At 37.8% G+C, this 25915-nt stretch overlaps 1 protein-coding gene across 4 annotated transcripts in view; it reads left to right on the top strand.

Moving 5' to 3' along the window:
• LOC132793984 (methylcytosine dioxygenase TET) overlaps positions 1-25915 on the top strand; it is a 130644-nt gene that overhangs the window by 24948 nt on the left and 79781 nt on the right. For all 4 annotated transcript variants that reach the window (XM_060804184.1, XM_060804182.1, XM_060804181.1 and 1 more), the window contains one exon: positions 7697-7831. In XM_060804184.1, the coding sequence (XP_060660167.1) occupies positions 7697-7831 (135 nt within the window). The remainder of the gene's footprint in view (positions 1-7696; positions 7832-25915) is intronic.

Here is a 25915-nt window from a genome sequence, read left to right as displayed (position 1 = left end):
AAACAAGACTAAAATTGTTAGCAAGCATAAATTAGAACAAAAGATACAGACCTTGGAAGTTAGAGTATTTGAATTCGTGTTACAGTTTTACTAGTCAGTTTACATAACTTGGCAAGTAAGTTTAACATTTCAATTTAAATTACAAAAAAAATGCATATAAGATTTTGTTCAATTTCTTAAATAACAATTCACTTCTCACCCTCACATTTAGTTCATTTAGAAATTGAATACTTACTTCGATGGAAAAAATTCCATGCAGAATTGAAAGCTACGAATTAAGTTTTCTATATAAAAACAATCCTTAAGCTGTCTTTCCTCAAAATCACGTAGTGAATATTCATAGTGTTCTAAATAAAAATCCTTAAGATGTTTTTCTTCAATTCCTTGTATAAATCACGTAATGATAATTAACAGTTTTCTCAATAAAATCCGTAAGCTGTCTTTGTTAAGTTCCTAAAATAAATCACGTAATGATAATTCATAGTTTTCTAAATAAACACAATCCCTAAGCTGTCTTTGATAATTCACAGTTTTCTCAATAAAATCCGTAAGCTGTCTTTGTTAAGTTCCTAAAATAAATCACGTAATGATAATTCATAGTTTTCTAAATAAACACAATCCTTAAGCTGTCTTCTTCGTAGTTTTCTAAGTAAATATAATTCTTAAGCTCATTTCCTTAAACTAAGCACCACAAATCTCAGCTGCATTTTCACTCTCTGAGCTCATTTGCAAATCGAGGCCAGCCAATCAATGTTGCCCCCTTCTCAGTTCCCTCCTCAGTTCCCTCCTCAGCTCAGTTCAGCTGCGCCCCATTCAAATTGTGACACAAATGCTGTAGAACAAACAAAATGCTTTTGCTTCGTACCCCTTTTTTCCACACTCATTTTCCGTTTCATTTTCATTGCTGCTACCTCAACAAAACAATAAAATTGCCCTCGCCCCCCGGCCCCCGCCATCGTCATCGTCGTCAGCTGCTGAACTTGACCTTGATATAAATTTTGAAGTGAGCTTTTTAGCACATATCAAAATGGAAACATCTCAAGGGGCCTCTCGAGAAAGAGCGCTGCCGAAAAGGGGGCGGGGACCTGGGCGGGGGACAAGTGTAAGCATTGTCACCTCGCGTTTCCCCCCCACAAAAAAAAGAAGGTAGAGAAAGGAAAAAACGCAATTGACATTGAAAATTGTTTGCAGCTAAATTGCGTGTGGCAAATCGACGATGACGCATTTGCCACACACACATCCCTCTATGCCTATGTGGCATCTATGTGTATGACCAGCATAGTGTGGCATGTTGCAGGGTGCGCTTCAATTACAAAAACCCACCCCCAACTGGTTGACTAAAGTCAACCCCCGGAAAAACGGCAGCAATCAAAATGGGAAATATTCTCCGCTCGGTATATAAGCCATAAAATAAGCAGCAAAGCAAAGGCAAAGGCAACGCAAATCCTGCCACATGAATCATGCTGGCTGGCTGGCTGTATGGCACAAAACACCTCCAGACAGCGTCTGTGCTCCAGACAGCAGTTAGTCATTTAGTCAGCGTCGCTTCGCTGCTCAGTCACGCAATCGCAGCCACAGCCACAGACTTCAAGGACATTCGCAGGCTAATCAGCGCCAGAGAAAGTCCTTCCCCACATTCCCCACGAAAGTGATAATCAAAATAAACAAAGATTAACATTTCATGTGCCGAGCCAGAGAGAGACACATCCTGTAAAGCTTTCGTCCTTTCGTCCTTGCTGTGCGGAAGGTGCGTTTAACCTTGAAAATGAGGCTCATGTTGAGAGCCTGGGCTATGAAAATCAATATTGTTCCTAGGTCGCTTTTCTCATTTGCTCTGCCTTTGCTTTCCACTTCCTGCTTTTCACTTTCCCCTTTTTGAAGCTTCCCAAAAGGGTTTCTTTGGCTGTATATAATTAATATTTTCGGCAGCAGGTCAAGGTTGTGTTGAGAGGCTGCGAAAGGATGCGAGGGTTGCCTAGACAGTTGAATGAACTGTCATTTCACTCTTTTTGTCTGCACAGAGAGAAAAAAGTCTAAATCTAAAGTGAAGATGTTTTCGAGCTTAAAAAGAACAATCTTTAAATAAGTTGAATAAGAATATAAACTTGACTTAAGATTGTTTTATATTCATAGTTGAATCATAAACCATTTTATTCTTAATCTTAATCTAGAACTTTAATCTTGATTTAAGACTTTTTCGATCTTAAAAATAACAATTTTGAAATAAGATTTTTTGGTTGACACAGTCTTAAATTAAGATTTTTATGCTAGATGAAAATTATCTTATTTTAAGATTCAAATCTTGATTCCTGAATGTCTTATTCTAAATTGAAAAGTAAATGGCGAAGCTTGATTTAAGATTTTCTCAATCTTAGAAAAAATAATTTTGTGCTTGTTTCCCAAAATGTTGGAATTCCCTTTCTTTAAAATAAGAACCTAATTTCTGATATTGTTGCCTTGTTGGTTCAATTTTAAGATTTTTCCATTCTTGAAAGAAGTTTATAATCTTGAATTGCGATTGTTTCATCTTCATATTTGAGTCATAATTAATTTTAAACTTAATGTTAATGTAGAACTTTGATCTTGATTTCAAATTGTTTAGATTGTTTCATGTTCCAATTTGAGTCATAATCAATGTTATATCAAGCATATTCAGTCAAGAATTAATCTAGAATCTAGATCTTGATTTAAGATTTTACTTTCTTGGTTCAATTTTAAGATTTTACCATTCTTGAAACAAGATTATTGTCTTAAATTTCAAGATTGGGTTATCTAGATTTTTTGTAAATTTCCGATTTTGATTTAAGATTCACTTTTAAGATTTTTCCATTCTTGAAATAAGGCTATAATCTAGAATGGGCAATCTATATATTTTGTACATTTTCGTTTTTGATTTAGAAATAAACCTGCTTGATTCTATTGTGACACACAAACAATCTTGATTCAAGATTTTTGTTTCTGTGTAGGGTTCGATAACAGGGGCAAAAAGATAGCAGCAACAAGTTGGAACTTAAGCCCTAAAGACGGGCAGCAATACATCAAGCGAAGGGTTGCCGAAAGCCCAACACACACACATACTTACGCACACACAGACACACACACAGATACACACAGACAGACACGCACATTGCGCTGTGTGCCGAAAAAGCGCTGTGGCAACTTTTTATGGGGCGCCCATTTGCTCATTATGATGACGACGCCTGTTGTTGTTGCTGTTGTTGTTGTTGGTTGCTGGACGAGGGGAAAATGTGTCATAAAAGGCGCAACAGTCTCGACAGAACAGTCTCTGCATGTGCGGGCTTTCAGCATTTTGATAGGGCTACTCGACTCGTAGCTCCAATGTATTTCTTTTTTCGCTCTCTCTTTCTTTCTCTCTCTTTTGGCTTGACGGCACCTACCCGAAATCCACTTGGCCTAGGTCAGGTTCTGAAATGTGAATGTGTGTGTGTGGCCTTTGCGGTTTAACTTGGCTACCTGTTGCACACACACACACACACACATATACTTTACACACACACTCTTTTTTGGCCGTCGGGCTTTTTGAAGAGAGAGACAAACACAAATTGCGTCTCATTATTGTGTCGCAGCTGCTGTCGAGCTGCTTTTTTTGTTGTTGTGTTGCAACCGACAAAAAACGACAACTAATAACGGCAATTAAGTCAACATGCGTTTGCCAACTTTGTTGGCGCTAATAAAGTCAACAGCAGCCACAAAAAAAACACGAAACGAGGCACGCAAAAAATGATTTCGAAATTGATTCCTTGGTTGATTTTGCTGTTCAAAAGCTGTCAGCAGGATGTGAACCAGGAGCAGGAAGCAGCTGCTTCCCAAGTCGCTAAATAAATGAGTGTAAAGTGTGTGTGAGTGTGTGTGAGTGTGTTTGTATGTGTTTTTGTTGGCCTATTTCTGGCCCCATTTCAGAGCAGCTTTTGTAGGTCGTCGGTCGCTTTCTTGGTCGCTTTGGTCGGTTCCTAGCAACGTCTTCGTGTGGCCTTTATTTATGAAATTGAGCGTGAAAGTGTGCGTGTGTGTGTCTGGACTTGTTGTGTCTAGGCTTCTAAGGTCGTCGACTTGACGCCGCCATGTTGTTTTTATTATGCAGCGCAGCTTTCACTTCCGGTCGCCATTTTCAGCAAATTGAACGATTTAAAAACGTCATGAATACTCAAATTGTAAATTGCAATAATCATATTTAATATGCATTGCGTGCTTGCGAAAGAGTTGTTGGAATTTATATTTTGTGGCGATGCTCCAATTAGGATAAGCCATAAAATTTATGTACAACAAAATGGTTAGCAAAAAAAAGCAACAACAACGACAACTACTATGAGATACGAGTGCTTAATTGAATCAATTGTTGCATAAAGTAATTAAAATAAAAAGTTGCGCTTTACAGATTACAGAATTTAACAAAAAAAATGCATTGTAAATGCATAAAAATTAATTACGAAATGAGCAACTCAATCGAGACTTTGTTGTTTAATGCATATTTAAATTAATTTTATAGTAATCCATTTTTAATATTGGGTATTTTAAGTGTACTTAACGAAATTGTTCAACAAATTCTAAGAGAGAATAAAATGTTGAACAGAAAATATTGATTGAATTCGAAAGAAGAATAAAATGTTACATAACAAATTGTTGACTAACTTCCCAAAGAAAATTTAATGTTACTCAACAAATTGTTATTTGAACTTGAAGGCAGAATAAAGTGTGAAACATGAAATTCTTAATTCAATTTACAAAGAGAAAAAAAAGTTAAAGAAAAATGACTGATTGAATTCGAAAACAGAAAAGAAGAAAAGGTTACACAACAAATTGTCGATTGAATTCGACAAGAATCAAGAATCTTAAAGCTGCTTTAAATAAACAAATGTAATTGCGATATTTCATATTTTTAATACTCCTTTTTAAGTGAAACTTTGTCATTTAAATATTCAACTTAGCAACAAAATTTCTTTGACATTCATAAGTAAATTCTTTTGTTTTCTAAGAGAGAATAAAATGTTAAACAGAAAATATTTTATGGATTTCGAAAGAAGAATAAAATGTTACACAACAACAAATTGTTGTTGAAACTCGAAGAGTGAATAAAATGTGAAACATAAAATTGAATTTACAAAGAGAAAGAAAGTTAAACAAAAAATTTTGGATTGAATTCGAAAGAAGAAAATGTTACACAAAAAAATGTTGATTGAATTTAGAAATAATCATTTCTTTAGGCTGCTTTAAATAAACAAATGTAATTGCCATATTACATATTTTTTGTTTGCCTTTTAAAGTGAAACTTTGTCATTTAAATATTCAACTTAGCAACTTAATTTCTTTGACATTCATTTAGTAATTCTTTCATTTCGCAGCTACATGTCATTTCCTTTTTTTTATGCCAAATACTTTACAAAGGAGCCACATTTTAAAGTCCAAAATACTTAAAGGAAATTTCCTTTGTTCAATTCTATATAAATCAATTGCAACTTCACTTCTTTTCCATTTGTGCATCAATTCCAAAATTCACTCTGACTTCTCGCTGTCTCTTTGAGGTGTCTTCAATGCTGCTGTTTAATTGCTACTGAGCTTGCTTCTCGTTGCTTTTCGACACAACTGTACTCAGTGGCAATGGGGAAAGCATATCAATTTCGTGGCGTAGACTTCACTTCAAATCACCTCTGAAAAACTCGAGGCTTGACTAATTTTAGATTGAAAATTGTGGCCCCCAACTCCAGCTTTTTTTTTTTTGTCAGCTCCTGTTCGCAGTCGACAAAAGTCCCAAGCGCATGCTCATGTGACATCGACAAGATGTCGTCGTCGTTGTCATTTTGGGGGGCGACTCCAACAGCCACAGCAACTGCAACTGCAACTGCGTCTGCGTCTGTGACTAAGACTGAGGTTGAGACTGAGGCTGAGGCTGAGGCTGAGGCTGAGGCTGGGAGGCATGGCACGCTTGCAGCTTGCATTAAAATAATTGCTTCCGAAATGACAACTGCTGCTAAAAGTGGATGTTGAATGCGATCGCGATGGCGCAGCCCTTGACGAAGAGTCTTGCAACAACATGTGCTCCCTCTGTTTGTTGATGATGTGTGTGTGTGTGTGTGTGTGCGCCTGCGCGTGCCAACATTGTAAATGTTGCCACAGTCTTCAATCTTCAATCTTGCATCTTTGCATCTGCCGTTGGCGTTGCTTATTTACCGTTAAGGCACAGCCACAGCCGTCTGTCACTCAAAAACCCCCCGATCCGTAGAGACATTCCAGCAGCACTCCTGCGAAGCCATTTCCACATAACATACGTTTCCCCTTCTCTCCCTCCCTCTTCTCTCTGCTCAGTCTACAGTTGGCGCTCGTCTGCATCCATATGTCGTGTCTCCATCTCCGTCTCCGTCTGCTGCTTCTATTTTTGGACAGGTCGCCGCGCCTGCGCATTCACACACACAACACACATGCTTCCCCTTCTCACATTTTGGATTTTCAATTTTCCGTTTACCGTTGCGCGCTTCGTTCCCAGCCTATCGCACTTTGCCTTAATGGCCCTCTCCTTCTTCTTCTCAGGAGAGCAGGCGTAGGAGCACTTTAAGACACAGCCGCGTCTCAGACGCTCTCAGAATTATATTTATGAGTTCTTTCGCCGGAAATAGTTTGCCGAGTTGGGTTTTATAGTCATCCATCCGACTATAAGTCTTTGCATTGCAGCATTTGTCATGCTTATTGGAATTATCAATGGCTCATCTTACAAGCAGCCCTCGAATTCCCAGTTGCAGTATCTTATTTTTTGGGTGGGAAGCTGCTTTGGAGGAAGTTCATTGACTTTCGAGTACCAAAAGTGACTGAAAATTAAGCAAAATGCCTACAGTTATGTAACATATTATATAGGAAATATTAAGGCAAGTTTCTACAAGTTTTTAATGAAAATTTAGTTTATATCACATTTTTTTTTTAAATCAATTTCAACTTTTAAAAAAGTTTGAGCAAACGGCGCAGCTTCTGTCTTGCAAGCAGTTGAACAAATCGCTAGCAAAACGCGCGTGATTCTACTGCTTGTCATTGCTCCAAGTGAACTGCTTGGGTACACTACTTATGCAGTCTCGACCTAAACTGCTTGCTGTATGCTATGGTGTACACTGCTTGTCTGCACAACTGCTGCTGTGCGTTGCAACTCTGTTATTAACAGCGTGTGTCTCAGCTTAGCTCTTAATGCAACTGCTTTATGGCTGCTGTTAACAGCTTAAGTTTACTGGTGGTTTATGTCTTTGCTAAAACAAGAGCGCGCTAATTTTGTGTTGAATTCAAATTTGGCTACGCGCCAAGTTTATGTTAATGTTCCAATAATATATGCAGCAGCTACATTTTAAAGATATTTTAATAGTATTTTAAATTTATAACAATATAACAGCTAAATTTCAAAGAATTTTTAATAGTATTTTAAACTAATAACAATATTTTAATGGGACTATAAATTATAGTAAATACGCATTTGAAACTGTGTCAAAAATTGAAACCACAAGATGCAAATTAGAATTTATATATTTCGTGCTTCAATTTTGTGTCATTTATTGTTGTTGCTTAAAGTTAAATAAAATCAAGTTTACTTTTCAATTTTGCTTGAATATCTTTTATAATTTTACACTTTGCCACTCCTTAAGCTCTCTTAATAAACTGAATATAAAACACTGACAATAACTTACCACAATTGCGTCTTTTGCAGATCATTTATGGTGCCGACGGCCAACCCGTTCGTCCAGATGCGAAGCGTGGACGCGGCAAGGGCAAGTCAAGTGGCGCCAATGCCACCGCGAATGCCACCGCAGTTGCCGCTGGCAATGGAACACCAACAACTGGGGTAAGTGCAGCCAAGCCAGGCAGGCAGGCGTTCATTCATTCCATTCATTCGTTCGTTCACTCTCCATACAATTTTCCCCAACGTAACTGGCTGTTAACGCCTTCAGCTACTTGACTTTATTACGCCAGGCCATGGTCACAACTGGTAGTCGAGCAAGCTAATTAAGTCACGCGGCACAAAACGGTAGACAGTTTGTCTGCGGTCGCAGTCTGAGTCGCAGTCTCAGTCAGAGTCCCAATCCCCTTGCTGACTCAGTTTGCCAGTTTGAATGGCTTTCGCGGCATGTGCCACATGCCCGGCAAAACATTTTCCACGTCATCACGCTGGGGCATCCGCATTGTTTGCGCAGGCAAATGGCCATCGACGGCAGCGACGGCGGCTTCCTCTCTTACTGTTTGCAACACGAGACGAGTTGCTAAAGGCAACAGCAGCAACGGCAACATAATCCATCCACCACGCGGGGCACGTAGCAAAACTCACAGAGCATTTTGGGGTCACCATTTTGTACAGCATCAGCTTCAAAGAGAGAGAGTGAGGGGAGCAAAGCAAAGCAAAGAAAAAAAACGAAGTGAAAAAAGGGCAGACAAAGTTATGCTCCCAAAGGCGGCCACTGAAGCACTCTAGTCGTAGAGTCGAGTCGAGTCGCCACATGCCGCACGTAGCAAAGAGCCAGACACAAAAGGCAGCAGACGCAGTCAGAAACAGAGACAGAGACCCAAAGCCAGTCACCGAGTCAGAGTCAGACCCATAGCTAGAGCTACTTACGAGCATTGTTTGTCGAGGCGAGGGTCGAGCTGCCTTTGCCAGTTGGGGATTCAACGGACAGACGGGGACTGCGAATGGGATTTCCACATTGACTAGCTCTGCCATTGCCATTGCTAGACAGAGGCTGACATTGGCTTTGGCTTTAGCTTTGACCTTACCCATGGGCTTGACACGCAACTTTCATTGACTGCCTGCCGACGGTCTCTCTTTCGCTGTCTCGCTGTCTGGCTGTCTGCTGGGCTTCCCTTTTGCTTTCAAGGTCGCGTTTGCCTCGTAAAAAGTTCTCTAATTTAATAGTCATTCACACAGTTTGCGACGTCATAACCCAACATACACACACACACATTAACACAGTCTCAGTCATAGATCCCGCAGCTTTGTGTCCCTTTTTCGACCAAGGCGCGCAGTCAATTAGACTGCGATTATGTTATCATTGCTCCGCTTGACTGCGGATGTCCTTCATATTAAACATTACCCAGATCATTCACAAGCCGGCAAAATGTGGCAGCATTAAAATAAGGCAATTTATGGCCTTCAAAAGGGTCTTTAAAATTAGACTATTTAATAATGGTGACTTCAATGAAAGCACATACTTAAAACAAACGTCAAATGATAACTTTAAATAAATAATAATGTAAGAAAGAAAACACAAGAACATTTTCTATATAATTTCCGCCTAATTATGAAATATTAATATACACATCTTTAATCAATACAATCTAAAGAAATTTAGAGAAAAATCAAGAAGAGAAGAAGAGTATGAGTGTCAAAGCTTTAATTAAATAGTGAACAAATAATAATAAATAGTTTGTGATTTTAAGTTTAATAGAATACAAATAATAATAATAAATATTTTGTGATTTCGATAACACGCAATGAAATGTTGAAATTTGAGAAGAATGCGTGAACTTTTTTGCTGTTCAGCAATGAATAAAAGTTCAATCATCAACAAATGCTGAGCAAATGTAAATACATTTTAAAAATGAGGTAATTATAAATCAATGGAACACTTACTCGGACGGAGTAATGATAGATCTCTGTGATAAAACTACTGAAAGCTAAAAATAAGCAATTAGTTGTTTATGAAGACTCCATGTATGCATAGTATGCAAAAATTACTGAATGAAGTCTTCTTACTTGTTTATGAAGAAATAACAGCAATTGTATAAATGATTAGGGGAATAGCAAATGCCATTATGAAATTATTATTATTATTTTGATTGTAATAAGGAATACAATACCTTTTATAATGAGATGAGCCAGAGTTACGAAGAGCTTTAGACAATTATGAAATTATATTTATTAACATTACTAAATATATTTCTACATAAACTACAGAAGACAACAACGAATCAATTATGGATGATGATGATGATTTTAATGATTTTAAATTTGCATAAGATGAAAAGGTCCTTGAGGAATAGGAATACATATCAATATTATGAATGCAAATAGAACCGAAAGTTCTTCCTAACTATTCGATGAATAGGAATTAGAATTAGGAAGAGCAAATGAATGCTATTAAATCGTATATAAGTTATACATAATTAATTTTAGGTAAATTTATTTTTATAAGCAACTAGGACTTAAAGGCAAACGTCATAAAAAAGGGAAAGGCAACTATTGATAGTCCTTTTCAGTTGCCTTCATTTTCGACTTCTGGGAGCTGCTCAAGTTAGGGATGCCGAAAACTTTGCGCTTAAGTTTTGCCACGAACTGTGGCACGCAACTTGAGAACGGTGTCGGTTGACGATGTCGATGCTTGGTTGTTAGTTCTTAACTTGCCACCCCGAAAATCAAAAGACACCTCACGGTGTTTTGGGTCATAAAAAGTTGAGCAAAACTGAAGAGTCATTCACAGAGAAAGACGCGCATTTGCCATGCCACATTGCCACATTGTGTGTGCTGTGCTGTGTCCTTGGCAACAACTCTCCTAGCGCAGTGGCTGGTGGCATGCCACAGTCTGACGTTTAATCTGACGATTTGTCTTGTGGCAACAGCTGTGTTTATGTCCACAACTCGTAAGCTGGTTGCCCCGTCAATGAAGCGTTGATTATGTCGTCATTGCTGCCACACACACAAACATACATGCCACACGCAGACTGCGCCCCGCTGTGGAATACACATACTCACTTGACATTCCTCTGGCAAGCCCATAAAAACGCAGACGACAAGCAGCAGCAACCAGAGCCAGAGCAACAGCCAGAGCAACTTGCCACTTGCCACTTGCCACTTCCTTAGCCAAATCACGTTGCTTCATAAAACGGGGGGAACGTGCAACAAGTCGCCACTCGTATTCCTTGGGCTCCGTCTGCTGCTGTCTGCTGTGGCATCAACTGGCTGCGTGCCTCTAACGTTGCCACGCTTGACATTGAACAGCGGCAACAACTGTGGCAGTGGTAGTGGCAACAGCAGCCGCTGCTTCTTTAAGTTTTGCTGCGGTTGAGCAGCCGTTGGTCTGCTTCACGTCTTCAACACACTTGCAACTCGTCTCCTTGTTCTTTGCCTTGCTTCAGTTCTCGTTCTTCGCTTTGGCTGCTGCTGCTGCCGTTGGCATTTAGTATGCCACCGCTGCAACTGTTGCTGCTGCTGCCTGTTTTCCGGCAACAGTTGCAAAGTTAGTCCATGTTGTTGCCGCACAGCCTTTTTGTTGGCTGCCGTTTTTGGTGAAAGTGAACCGAAGTTTCATGCCATGCCATGTCCCAGTGACCAACAACTAGCAACCAACAACAGCAGCAACCAACAACAGCTGCCAACAGTTGCTGCCTTTTTTGGCTACCGAAATATTCAGGTCGCCTGGCGTTTGGCAGCTCGTGACCTTTATCGTCCAAACCAAAGCATACGAAACGAAACGAAAAAAAAGTAGCAACGGGGGCAAGGACAATGCCACAAAACGTGGCTGCCACACTCCGCTGACACCTACACAAATCGTAAGTGCAATCCAAACCGTGGCAACGCGTCAGCTGCCGGCTGAATTCCATGTTGTTTGCATGTTGTTCCTGTTCCCATGTTGCAAGCATTTTTGGCAAAGCTTCACTCCCAACCATTTGTGTGCTTGTCCGTTTGTTCGTTTCGGTGTCCGTGTCGGTGGCCACCGCGGCCTTTTGTTGCCCCAGAGGCTGCCTCTGACCCCCCCTCTCCATCTCCCCTTTTGACTTTTGCCACTTGCCACTCGCTTTGGCATTGCCATGGCCAATGTCATCGCTGTTCGCGTCGCCAACTGCAACTTGTTGCCGCTTCGCATCGCATCGCATCGCGTCATGCAATCTGCAATTCGCGTTCCAACTCCATGTGCCTGCCACACACACAAAACATTCGCGACTGCGACTGCCACTGCGAGTGCTTTGCATAGGTTCTGCTCCCTCTTAATGGTCATCCGCGGCACGCCAGCAAAACACTTTACTACACTCGCCACACAGCAATTAAACGCTTTAACACATTTGCCAATGATCGAAGATTCTTCTTTTTGGCAAATGAATAAAAATAAAAGAAAATTTGATAATTTTTTAAAATATACCAAATTAATAACCCACAAAAATACTCAAAAAAAATATGACAAAATATATGTTTTTGGTATATTGATATACTAGTATACCAAAATATGTCGAAATATACATTCGAATATACTGTACAAATACTAAAAACATCAAAAACTATGTTTGGTATATTGGGAAAGTACTGTATTCGAAATATACCAAAATTATACTAAACTATGTGTTTGAATATACCACAAAAATACTGAAAATATATCAAACGTTATGTTTTGATATATTGATATAGTTCTACATTCGAAATATACCAAAAATATTTCAAAATATACATTCAGCATGTCGCAAAAATACTTAAAAGTACCAAAATACGTGTTTTTTTGTATAGTGATATAATACTACATTCGACTTATGCCGAAATATACCAAGCTGTACACTTAAATATACCGAAAAATACCTAAAATATACCAAAAGTCTTGTTACAGTCAAAATTTAGCAAAGCATTTAAAATTTTTGTCGTTTTGCTGGAGCGGAATTAAAAATTCGTCACTTCTTAGAGATAAAATAATTTACTAAAACCTTCCAAAGCACCATTATTATCCAAATATAATATATCAATTAGTTCTAAGAGTTACACTAACTAAGAGTTACTATCTACCTTTTACTCAAAATCTGCGCTTAATTTAAATAGTAATTTGGGCAACTATTTAAATTTAAGCAGTCCCAAGCTTCCACCTAATCCGTTGCTAAATAAATCTATCTAATAAAAGCAGCAATGGTTCTCTTTTCACTAGAATCCCACACTTTGTCAGCTTCCTTGTTTTTTGGTGTGTTGCACAGTGTAAGCTGTGGCATATTTTTGCGTGGCGTGCTGTGCATTTTTTGCTGCTGTTCCTGCTGCTGTTGCTGCAACACCCACGCCCACGCCCACGCGTTTGCCCGGCTGTCCGACATTGCAAATGAAGTGAGTTTTTTGCCGTATCAAAAAAGCAACGTGCAACGTGCAACGTTTGCGCAACGACGCGTCGTTGGCGGCAATTAGTCAACACACACACACACACACACACACACACAGCGGGAAGAGAGGAGGGGCAGCTGCAGTGGCATGCCCCGGCGATGCAATCAGCTGTCACAATGTTTGGACACGAACAAAAGCAGCAGAGAGTTGGTCGGCGCCCCGAGGCGCCACTAGCCGGTTGCCACTTGCCACTTGCCACCGCCAGAGTGCGGCTTTTCGTTAAAGTTGAATGGCAGCCGCACACTGCACTTAACGTCTAATTAGGCGCCGCTCAAAAGCCGCTCAACGGGTTGCAGGACAGACTTTGGCTTCATCTGAGGCAGAGGCAGAGGCCTCGGCCTCTGCTTTGGCCACACAATGTCAAAGCATGTCCGCGACTCTTGGCCACACCTTGGCCATCACTCAAAACACACACAAAAAACGCGTATAAAAAACCAAGTAAGAAAGCTGCAGTCGAGTGTGCTCGACTGTGAGATACTAGCTACACATTTTGGTATTCATTTTAAAATATACTAAACTAATATAACACAAAAATACTAAAGAATTATCAAAGTTTTTGCTTGGTATATTGATAAAGTACTGTATTCAATACATAACATAGACTACAAAATATTCCGAATTGATATACCGCAAAAATACTAAAAATATTGCAAAGATTACAAAACATACCGAATTAATATACCGCAAAAACACTAAACAAATACAGCAAAGGTTGTATTTGGTAAATTGATATAGTATAAATACCAAAGGCATTATCTGGTATATTGATATAGTAGAGATTGGTATATAACCAAAGACTATATTTGGCATATTGATATAGTACTAGATTTAAAATATATCAAATAGTACAAAAATATACCGAATTAATATATCACAAAATATTCTAAAAATATGCCGAAGTCTATATATGGTATATTTATATAGTATATACCAAAAACTATATTTGGTATATTGATATTGTATAAATACCAAAGGATATATTTGGTATATCAATATAGTACTATATCCAAAATATACCAAAGAGTCCAAGCCATACCAAATTAATTAACCGGAAAAAATACTAAAAATATACAAAATGCTATATTCGGTACATTAACATAGTAATATATTCAAAATATACTATGAAGTAAAGAATATACCAATTGAATATACCGGAAAAAATACAATAATATAACAAATGCTAACATATGAAGTAAAGAATATACCAATTGAATATACCGAAAAAATACTAAACGAATCTAAAGCTTTTGGCTTTTGACTCTGATCAAGAATGTAAATAAAATAGGGTCGGCCTGTTACACATCCACAAAGTTATAATACCCTTCTTCCTTCTATGAGTAGCGAGTATTAAAAAAAGGAGGGCAGCAGCTTATTGTCGACGGCGGCGCCTCAGTGGCTACCTCAGTGGCAGTCAACGAGGCAGCAGGCAAACTACTTTGCTAAGGAGAGACTGCCACCAACCGTGACAGGCAGCGGCAAAAGACTCTGTGATTGCAACGACGACGACGACGACGACGACAGGCGGCGACTCCTACGTGAGAGCTGCACCTGACTGTGGTCTCTGTCTCTGCCTCTGACTTTGAGTCTGACGCTGACTCTGGGTCTGACTCTGAGTCTTGTCTCTGACTGTGGTGCTGGCGTTGGCAATGATACCCAAAGAGCTTACATGCGGCTCGTAAAAAACAGAGCCACGGGCCAGGCCAGACACAAGGCAGGCAACAAGCAACAGGCAGTCAATGGGGCAACTGGCAACAGACAATTTGTCGTCCAACAGCAGCAGCAACTTGGCAACTTGGCAACACTTGTGATGTCCCAAACCGAAACGTAATCGAGACGAGGCGCAATTGCCAGTAGCAGACTTTTGGCACACGCAGCACGTGAGTCGACAAGTTGTTGTTGTGGTTGATTTTTATGAAAGCAAAAGACTGCGATCTGTGGCACTTAAGCTGAACAATGAACAACAGTCAAAGCCAGGCAACAGCTGCTGTCTTTCGACGCAGTCCCCGAGGCACAACCAATTGAAATCTGAGCAAAAAGGCGGAGAGGGCTGCATGTCAATGTCAAGGCTACGCTTTTTTTTGGGCCTTGCTTTCAAGGTTGCCGCACTGGGCCAAGGTCAGGCGAAAAATAAATACAACCAACAAAAAAAGAGGCGGCTAATAATAAGTAGCAAACAGCAACAGCAAAAAAAAAGGTCATTGCGCTTCATTATGTCCGTGTCCGGGGCGTCAGCTTAACCCTTCTTCTACTGCTTCTGCTTTTGCTTGTGGCACGCGCACGCACTTGACCCTTTTGTGTTGCCACAGCAGCAACAGAGAGAGAGAGAGAGCGGGATGGGAAGTAAAGCATATTGTGCGCAAATATCCTTGGGCTATTGAAAAGGACTTGCTGCGGCTTCATGTTGTTATTTGTTATTTGTATCCTTGTATCCTTTTTCGGGCTGCCGAATGTCGTCAACCTTTTTCCAAGTTCGGTTTTTTTTTTGCTTTTCGTTGCCTTTTATTCGTCTGCCGCCTTAGCAACTGTTGCTGCCTGAGAAGTCAAGGACCTGCAATTTGCATGTCCTTTGGCAAAAAGGTTTTTTCTTCCTGCTGACCGGCTTAGACAGCGGCAGCAACAGACAGACAGAGAAGCGTCTGGGCCACGTCTGAAGGGGCAATCCCCAAAATAAAGCAGCTGCCAAGGGTTTTTTTTTTCCTCTCTTGCAAAAATTGTTTACGCATTTTCCTAGCAAGTTGATTGACCTCGAGTTCAACAGGCTTCTTTTCGGTTGTTTTCGGGCTTGCTGTTTTTCCGTTTATTAAATCAATTTGCCTGCATTTGACATTTAAATTCAATTTAAGGCTAACGATTTTCTTCTTCGACCTTTTTTCATTCTCGTGTTTTTTTGCTGTGTGCGTAATTAATTCTTCTTGCAACAGCAGCAGCAACGGCAGCAAACAATAAAATTTACAACTTTACGCATACACAGCCTTAAACAAAAGCCAAGCACTTCCGTTTCCTGCACACACACACACATACACACACACACACACACACACACTCTCGAAGCAGACAAAATTGCAGCAATAAATTTGAAATTCAATTTAAAATGAACATAAATTGCTTAAACTTTCGAAGCATGTCATTTTTAAAACATTTTTCAACTAACACACACACACACATGCTTCGCATACACATACACACACACACGCAGCTATAAAGCGCATTAAGCGCTTTAAGGCACAAAATGCTGCCATAAAAATCGTTTGCTCGTTAATTTCTTGTGTACTTGTTTTTTTTATTCACTGCCCTCGCCTGCTCCTCTGACCATCGCTCTTTCTACCCTTCTCTCTCTCACTCATGCTGTCTCTCTTCTTCTTGTGCTTGCTCACTCCCTCTCTCGCTTGCTCTCTCGCTGCTCCAGCCATTTGCTCACTCTCTCGCTGTCTTGCTCTTGCCTTGTCTTACGTGCCCCCAACTAGCAGCTCGAGCAACCCCCAAAGCAGCCCCAACCCCCACACACACTCACATATACACACCAACACACACACACATTCAACTGTTCTCAGCTGTTGTTTTTGTTGCTTGCTTTGCGCTCCCATATAGCTTCAGCAACTTCAGCAAACGTCTATATGTATGTGTGTATGTATGTACATCCACATACACATACACTTGATAAATGTGCATGCCTTACACACATACACACTTACACACATACAGACAGCTACATACATATATAAGTATATGCCATGTTGTCTATATAGCACATCAAACGAGGGTTGCTTTATGAGTAAGCTTCTTTGAGAGAGTTTTCTTACAAACTGTTTATCAAGCAAAATATAAAGTTGAAATTTATGGGTTTACTTAAAATAGCAAATTTATATAATTATGAGATTTTGAATTATATATAAAATTTACAAATTTTTTTCTTGTATAATATAAAAAATATTTTACATGCCTTATGAAAGCTAATATATAATATGAAGACCTAATTGGGCATCTCATTGCACTAAACAATTGTAATGTATAATATAATAGTATGTAGAAGTATAACAATATGAATAATAAATAATTTGAATATATAATAAATTAGATCGGTTAGAGGAATCCTATAAGTCTATAACACTTTTAAAATGAAATCAAGCTAAAACAAAATACAAATTCCCTTAGAAACAATTTATGATTTCTTAAGGAAGCAAAAGAATAAAAACAACTTTTTCCCTAGACTTTGATTTATAAAATTAGTTGAATAAATACAGAAATAAAGCACAAATAATTATTAAAATAATTAATAAATAAAATAAATCAACAAAAAGAAAGAAATTTTTGTATCCCATTAACATCGTATTGGAACGAAAACGATGTTAAACTGAAACAAAAATATTAAAACGACTAGCAGAGAAAAGTAATCTCAAAAAAGTTTCATGTAGCGATTATGTTGAATGTGAAAGGTTCTACAAAAAATGGAAAAGAAAAACCCAATCTAAGTTTTTCATGCCTTAAAACAATTTTCGATAATATAATAATTGATTACATTAGTCACAATGGAGTAAGAAAAAACGGACAGCATGAGCATCTGCGTATTTAGAATGAAGAATGATATATTGAAGTTTCAATTTCAAAGTTTGGACTTAATTATTGCGCACTTCACTTATTTACTTATTTGTTATTAAATGAAGTTTATAAAAATATTTTAAAATTTCACATTTATATATATTTTAAATGTAGTGGACAAACTTAATCATATATTTGAACAATTTAATGCATGAATATTAGGCATGAATATTTTAAAATTCCACATTTATATATAATAAAAGTAGTGAAACAACTTAACTATATATTCGAACAATTTAATTAATGAAAGTTAGTTTTGTTCAAAACAAATGCTTACTCATAGAGTCAACATTCACATTCTTTGAACCATACTTTTGGAGTTGCACTCGCTACGAGTCTGAGTCTGTTGAGCGAAAAAAAGTAAGCAAGAAAAAGCGACGACGACGACGACGGCGACGGCGACGGCGACGGCGACGTCGGAGTTGGCGTTGACGATGGCAGCCGTAAAGCTTTTCAATTGCCACCCCCGGCCCCTGGCATACGAAATGCGCGTCTATAATGCCTTATATAAACAAGCACAAGCACATACAATAAATACAAGCATACACATACATACATATCTGTCTGTGTGTGTAAGTGTGTGTGTGTGGAAGGAAGGGGGCGTGGGTGGTGGGCGGTCGTCTCGTTGTGGAGTCGCTTTAATTTTGGCATGCATTAAGTGCGCTCTCGGGGGTTGTTTCCGTTCGCGTTCAGCTATTTTTATTATACGTATTTTTATTTATATTTTCATTTTCGTGCTTTTCTCATTTCTCTTTTGTTTTTGTTTCTTCTTCAATTTGGTATGTGTGTGTGTGTTTCGATTGCTTTTGCTTTAAGTTTTCACTTTAAGCTGGCGCGCAATTTTCCATAGCATACTTTTGTGCGTGGCTCCAGCTTGAGTTTGATGCACGAGTTGTTGTTGCTTCGCATTTTGCCAGGCAATTTGCAATTTGCAATTTGACTCAATGCTGAGTGCTGTTGCCGGTTGCTCCTCTTCCCTCCCCCCTTTCGCTGCTGCTGCTGCACGACACCCTCGGGAATTGACTCTAAGCCATTGTTCGTGTGCGCAGCTACAAACACCACACACACACACACACACAGAGACAAACACTCGCACACACACACATTGTCTGTGATTAGTTCAACCCTTAAAACATGAAAACGGCGCCATTGCATTGGCATTGCTCATACGACGCGTTCGCCCGCCGTTGTCTGCTGTCTGCTGTCTGCTGTCTGTTGTTGTTGCTTCGTTGTCTTTGGCAGTCAACTTTTTGCACACACATATGCTTGGCAACTAATTTTCTTTGTTTTTCAATATTTTCTGCGCTTTTATCGCATTCTCTTTGTGCTCTCGCTTTCTCTCTCTCTCTCTCTCTCTCTGCAGCCTCCCAAAGATCTACTTAATGCAATGTCACAGCAAACGTCGTCTGGCTGCTGTCTCACTCCACCTTCGTCTGCTGCTTCTCTTAACCCCAGCCCTCTCCGTCTTCCACTTTGAACTGCCAAAACGGTAATAGACATCCCTCGAACTTTGTCACATTGCAAATGCATGAGCACAACGCTCTTCTTCTTCTTCTTCTTCTTGTTGTTGTTGTTGTTGGTGTACATAAGTCTGCCATGAATGTGCGTTATCTCTGTCTCTCTCTCTATAACTCCCCCTCTCTCTCTCTGCCACTCTTCTTCGTGCTGTCCTGTCTGCCTTCGCTGCCTAATGCACATTTGATGGCACTCGCTAATTGCTTGATTGGCAATGCGATTTCCCACGCACGCGAGAGTCTGCAACTTATCCACTGACAAACAACAAAGCGAGAAAGAGAGGGAGAGACGGAGAGAGAGATGGATTGTGGTAGATAGAGGAAGAAGCGGATAAACAGCTGCACTGGGCGATTCGAAACGTTGCGATAAGCACGAAAGGAATTAAACATAAATTATAATTAATAAAGCGAATTCAGAACGCCCTCACACACACACACACACACACAGACACACACAAACAATGAGCTAGGCAACAGATCACGTTTAAAGGGCGTGGACAACAACAAAGCATAAATAAGAAAGCGAAAGGTTGGCTTTGAGTTACCTGGTATAGTAAAATAGTAAGTAATAATAGTAAAAATAAAATATAATATACTATAATATACTACACTGTGCTATAATACTATACTTTACGTACACAAACACTGTAGTATTTAAATACTACTACTAAATAAAATATAATATACTATACTATACTATAATATACTATACTTTACGTTCATAAACACAGAAGTATTTAAATACCTTCTTTCTTAAAAGAACAAATTTTTATAAATGCTTTATAATAATCATTTCTAGAAATGAATATAGTAACATTCATAAAGATTTGATTATGAATTCGAAATAAAAACACAAAGAAATACCTCTCAAAAGAATGTTACCACAAATTGTAATACCCACAAGTAGGTACAAGATACAGCTTTGTCGTAAGCTGCCTGAAATACTTAATGAAATTTATAAAAGTTTCATTTTTTTTTTTCGAAAGTAAAGAAAAATAATTTCCACAGAACTTTAACTAGACGCGAAGAAAGACAAGAATTTGTTAGAATGACATTTAATAATATTATGATTCTTTAATACAAAAATTAGTTAAAAATAGTGTAATATTTGATATGTTTTAATGACTTACCAAAAAAAAGAAATACTGAGTTGAAACATTTTTATAATAATCAATGTTACAACCTGGAAAGTTGTAATAAGTTGACGACGTTTGCTGTGACATACCATTAAGCAGCAACAGATATTTGTGAACTAATCATTTTTTACAATCTGAAAAGTTTGGTAATAAATGGTCTTAGTTTAATTTTAATACAAGTAGAATGATGTGAAAGAATCTTAAGACAAAGTAAATCTTCTAAGCATTTGGATAAGAGCTTCAACCAAATATGGCAACCTTAAGATTGAAAGACTCTGAGATATAGCACCTCAAACAGATGGACAGACAGATGTTGATTATGTTCGTCCACGCCATCATCATGCCCTTTTTGTCCTTCTGCTTACCGAGTATAGAAATCGAAAACAGCAGCAGCAACGGGAACAACAAAAAAAAGAGTGCAAAAAATATATGCACAATATTTGCGCTGCATTAAATTTCATGTTGTCTCGCCTTCCCCCTTCCACCCCCGCATATACGAATGCAGCTCCCCCGATCGCAGTTCCTGCTGCAATCGCTGGCAAAAATGGCACAGCAAAAAAATGAAGCGACAGCAACAAAAGCAACAACAGCAAACACATAAATTACAGGCGAGTAAAAACAACAAGTAACAAGGAACGAAATGAAAAGCAAAGCCAAAAGAAACGAAAAGAAATACAACGCAAAAGGAACAGCAGAGAAAGAGAGAAGAACACAAAAACAACGGACGACAAGAAACTGCAAAAAAAAAATGAAAATGATAAATTGCAAACTGCACATAATTATGCAATTAAAGTTCGACGTTGTTGTGCGAACAATGTTGTTGTTGTTGTTGCTGTTATTATTATTATTGCCTGGGTTGGGCCAGCAACAACAGCAACAGCAACAACAAGAGGCAACTTTGCCTGCAAGTAACAGCTGCAACAGCAACAACAACAAAACAGAACAAACAGCACAACAACAAAAAAGTGCAACAGTCGCTTGGCTGATTGTTGATGGTTTGCCTGATTGTTTTATGCCAGGCCAATGTAAACAGCAAAAGCAACAGCAACGACAACAGCAAAGGCAACGCCAACAACAACAACAAGGAGAAACAGCAGCAACATTAACAACAAAAGCAACAGCAACAACGATAAGCAACAGCAGCGACAACAAAAAAAAGCAATGCAAAAGAAAACTTGACAAGAAATCTATTTAAGTTGGAACAATACGTTCAGCATTTGAGCCTGAGACAAGCTTATTAACATAGAAGAAGCTGAAGTTGAAGCTGAGGCGTGTGAAAGACGCTTGGGAAAAGTCCAAAGTCAAAATGACAGATTGTTTATGCTGAACTGCAGATTAGCTGATTAGATTAATTGGCTATTGATAACAGGCAATTTTCTTTTAAAGTCACAAATCAATAGCATTGAGAGACAAAAAGATGTTTTAAGGAATGTAAACCTTTGAAAACTTTATTTAGTCATAAAAGAATTACGCTATAATTTGATATTGCGAAATTCAATTCGGATTCAATAAAATAATCTTTGTATTGTAATTTGTGCTTAACAACTATAACAAAATATATTACCATTTAGAGTTCGAATGCAATAAATAAAATCTTTCTTCAGGAAAAATGAAACTGCAGTAAAATTTTGATGAAAAGATAAAATTTCAATCAAGATATGTCTTGATAAAAAGATGTGAATCTCAAAAAATGTGGCTTTAATATCTAATTCACAAAATCATTCAAATAATATAATTGATAATAATAACATACAATATAATAAAATATGAATGGATAGCTGAATTTCATAAAGTTCCAGCTGAAATTAAAATCGAAACTGTTTGGTGTTAATTTCATATTTCATTTCAACATCATTAAAATATACAACTTTATTTATTTATTTTTTTTTTTGTGTTTAAGATACCACCCGAATATACAACTTTAATTTCTGAAACAAGATACATCGCTTTATTAAAAAGTTTCATTCTGAATTGAATTCGGAATTATAGATTATGACATTATTTCGAAAGCCGAATAAATTGTTCATTGAGAAGTTCCATTCTGAATTGAGCTCTGAATTTTAGATTATGATATAAATTCAGAAACAAAATTAAATTGTTCACTAAAAAGTTACACTTAAGTTAAAGAAATCGTTGCTTATAAATAAAGATAAATCATAAATTCTGCTGCTGTTATTTTGCTATTTAATTGGCTTAGTAATTAAAATAGAATATTTGATATTTTAACAAGACTCGATCTATAAAACCCAAAAGAGTTTGCTTCAAAAGAGAGCCAACTTATTAGATTTCATTTTGCGTTTTTTATAACTTTGCTTTCGCGTTCTTTGTAACTCGATTACGTATTATAATTAGTGCTATCTTTGCACGTTCCACACGAATTGTTCGCTTTGCAAATACGAATAAAAAAAGTGAGTTGAAGTGGAGAAAATCTTGTTAGGTTTTGTTGCGTGGTGTTAATTGTGGCACTAAGTAACTGGCTGTTTGTGTGTGTGTGTGGATGCCACACAATACTTGGTACATTGTTGTGTGTAGAAGGGAGCATTGACTTTGCGTGCTGATAAACATGCCACGCCCATTGCTTGTGCAAAATATCCAGCCCTACAATTTGCTGCAATTTCCTGGCCAATTTCAAACAGAGAAAGAGAGACAGAGAGAGAGAGAGAGAACTCTGCAGCTGTTGTCGCATAATTGTTGGCGCCTTTTGCAACAATTGCTGCTCTCAATTATGAAATATAATTTTTTTAATTTGTTTGTTTTATGCATCGAACATGCAACATGCTGCAACAACGCGAAAAGGGATTTTCATTTAATGAATTTATATATTTATTTGCTGGTTTCGCTTTGATGATGTTGCTTTTGCTGTTGCTGTTGATGTTGATGTCTTCGCTCAGTTTTATTATATAAATTATTAATTTTAATTTTCTGCATGCAACACAGTCCAATGCACAGTCAGGGCCAACTATGTACTATGGGGAAATTTTGCACTTTAAGTGACTAATTAACATTACGAGTAAACTAAAATAGATTTTTAAAGCAGCCTTTGGTATTAGGTTACTTTATGCCTAAGGAATCTTTACTATAAATCTTAGTTTTATCAAATTTTGCCTGCAATACGTTCAAAAATTCGCCACGCCCCCAAAAATTTGAAAACATTGAATAGAAAAATCCATTTTTAAATGACAAGATATGAAAATCTAGTCCGAATATGCTTTCGGGTTTAACAGTCGACTTTACAGCTGTTAAACTGACCAGCACTGTTAAGTGTTAACATTTTGAGTATGAGGCATAACAGTTTCATGTTATGTTAATGCATTGACCATCAAATTTTTCGAATTGGGACACTCTTTAAAAAAATGCGACATAAAGTAATAAAGATATAAATCATAATCTGACTATCGCATTTGCTTTCGGATTTAACATTGGAGTTTACAGCTGTTAAACTCACCAGCACTGTTAAGCGTTAACATTTTGAGTATGAAGCACAACAGTTTGATTATTCATTGATTATCAATTTTTTCTAATTTAAACACTTTTTGAAAATGCCAGATAAAGTGATCAAATTCCCCATAGTGCAACAACACCTACACAAAGAAACACACACACATAAACATTTACTCACGCACATGCACGAATTTGTGGGCACGCCCTTCTGCAACAACATTTTCAGCCCTGCCCCACCAACATCATTATTATCTGAACGTAATCATCATCATCATCGCCATCATCATCATCGTCATCATCATCATCATCATTGCTGTTCTTTTGTGTCTGGCAATTAATTTTAAATTGGGCGTGCATACGAAAAATATTCGTAGTTTTCTTCCTTTACATTTTACGCGACGGTAATGTGCACTTTATGCTTGTATTGGTAAAGTACACGTGTGTGTGTGTTAGTCTCTGTGTGTGTGTGTGTTGATTTTGTCGTGCACTCTGGAGGCAAAAGCAAACTGTATGGAAAAGCAAAAAAACAGAAACCTGTATTAAATGAATTTTGAGCGTTTTTAATTTTTAATGCGCTCCGCTTGACGTTGTTGCTCCACACCTTTCTCTTCCCCCCTCCTTCTCCCTTTCCTTCTGATTGTTGTTGTTGTTGTCATTATAGTACGTGTTTTTGTTGTTGTTGTTGTTATTTGCTTGCTTGCATTTTCCGCACATTTGCATTGCACTTTTGGTTTCGGGGCGTTGACTGAGTCTCAACATCACCAGCAGCATTCACAGCATTCACAGCATTCACATCGACAGCTTCTCCATTCTTCAGTCTTCACTCGGCTGCATATTGTTTTACATTTTCGGATTTAATGAAGTGGCAACTTGAATTCTAATGAAATTTATTACAACAGCGCATTAAATTCTATTATTTTAATTAAACAATAACTAACAATGAAGTTTTGCAGTGGATCAAAGCTTTTGCTTTATCACAAGCTCTTGAAGTTGGCAAGCCTTATGAAATTGCGAAAGCTCATTAAAAGCTCGCTAATTAATATACGAATATGCAAAAATGAAGCTTTTTAGTTAAAACGTTTTTTTTCATTACTAGTATATAAAAAACATATTCATTTACTTTTTAATTGACAATAGATTAAAGCTCTTTATTCATCAGAGATTCTTAAAGTCAGTCTTAGTATTAAAAGCAGATTATACAATAAAATACAACTCGTAAAATTAGGCAGAGCTTAGAAGCAGATTAATAGCTTTTATAATATGAGCAAAAATATAAATATTATATTAAGGAAATAAATGTAATTCATTGTAATAAATTTTCCTATAATTATAGATTAAATTTATTCACATATTTATTTAATCCAACGAAGCTTTTTCTTTGTAAGCTGAGCTTTAAATCTGATTAAAAGCTCTGTGAGTAAATATATAAAATACTTTTTACTTAGTTGGTTGTCTATAGAACATAATTAGAATTCAGTTATACAATGTTCTAAAGATATTCCTGGCAATAAGCAGTTTAATGAACTGCCCATTTCTTTCATCTTTTTATATTATATATTTTCTCTTATCAACTCTTGAGAAATGAAATTATCTTGCAGCCATTTACTTTGTTCCCTGTTCAAATACTTTATGCTCATTATCATGAAGGCTATGTTAATGTGCTTTCTAATGACATTACGCAAAGTTGTTCAAGTGTAATTTGGCCAAAGAAGAAGAAGAAGAAGAAGTTGCCACAACCAATTGTCAATCATGTTGTTAGCGCCAAATTGCATGCCAGACAGTTTTATTTAGTTGGCTCGATTATTATTACGTCGAATGCTTTCAAAACAAGTTTCAATAGTTGCCAAGCACAATTTAATTGGTTCCATTATGCATACAAAACACACTCCAAACTCTCTTATGTCGTAGACCTTTCCACCTTTCCACCTTTTGCATATATGAATAGAGAGGCACGTATATTGTGTGTGTGTTTTTTGCCTAGGACCTTTTTAGTTGGATAGTGCGGGCAGCTGCCTTGAGTTCCGCTCTTCACACAATAAACAAAACTGTCGTCGCCGTGGCAACTAAGCAGTTTGCTCCCCTCCCTCCTCCCCTTTCCCTCCCCCTCAGCCAACTTCCGCGCCCAT

This window comes from Drosophila nasuta, chromosome 3 (genome assembly GCF_023558535.2).
Source record: "Drosophila nasuta strain 15112-1781.00 chromosome 3, ASM2355853v1, whole genome shotgun sequence".
Lineage (NCBI taxonomy): Eukaryota > Metazoa > Arthropoda > Insecta > Diptera > Drosophilidae > Drosophila > Drosophila nasuta.
The sequence above is the reverse complement of the archived record's forward strand: the minus strand, read 5'-3'. Positions and strand labels throughout refer to the sequence as shown.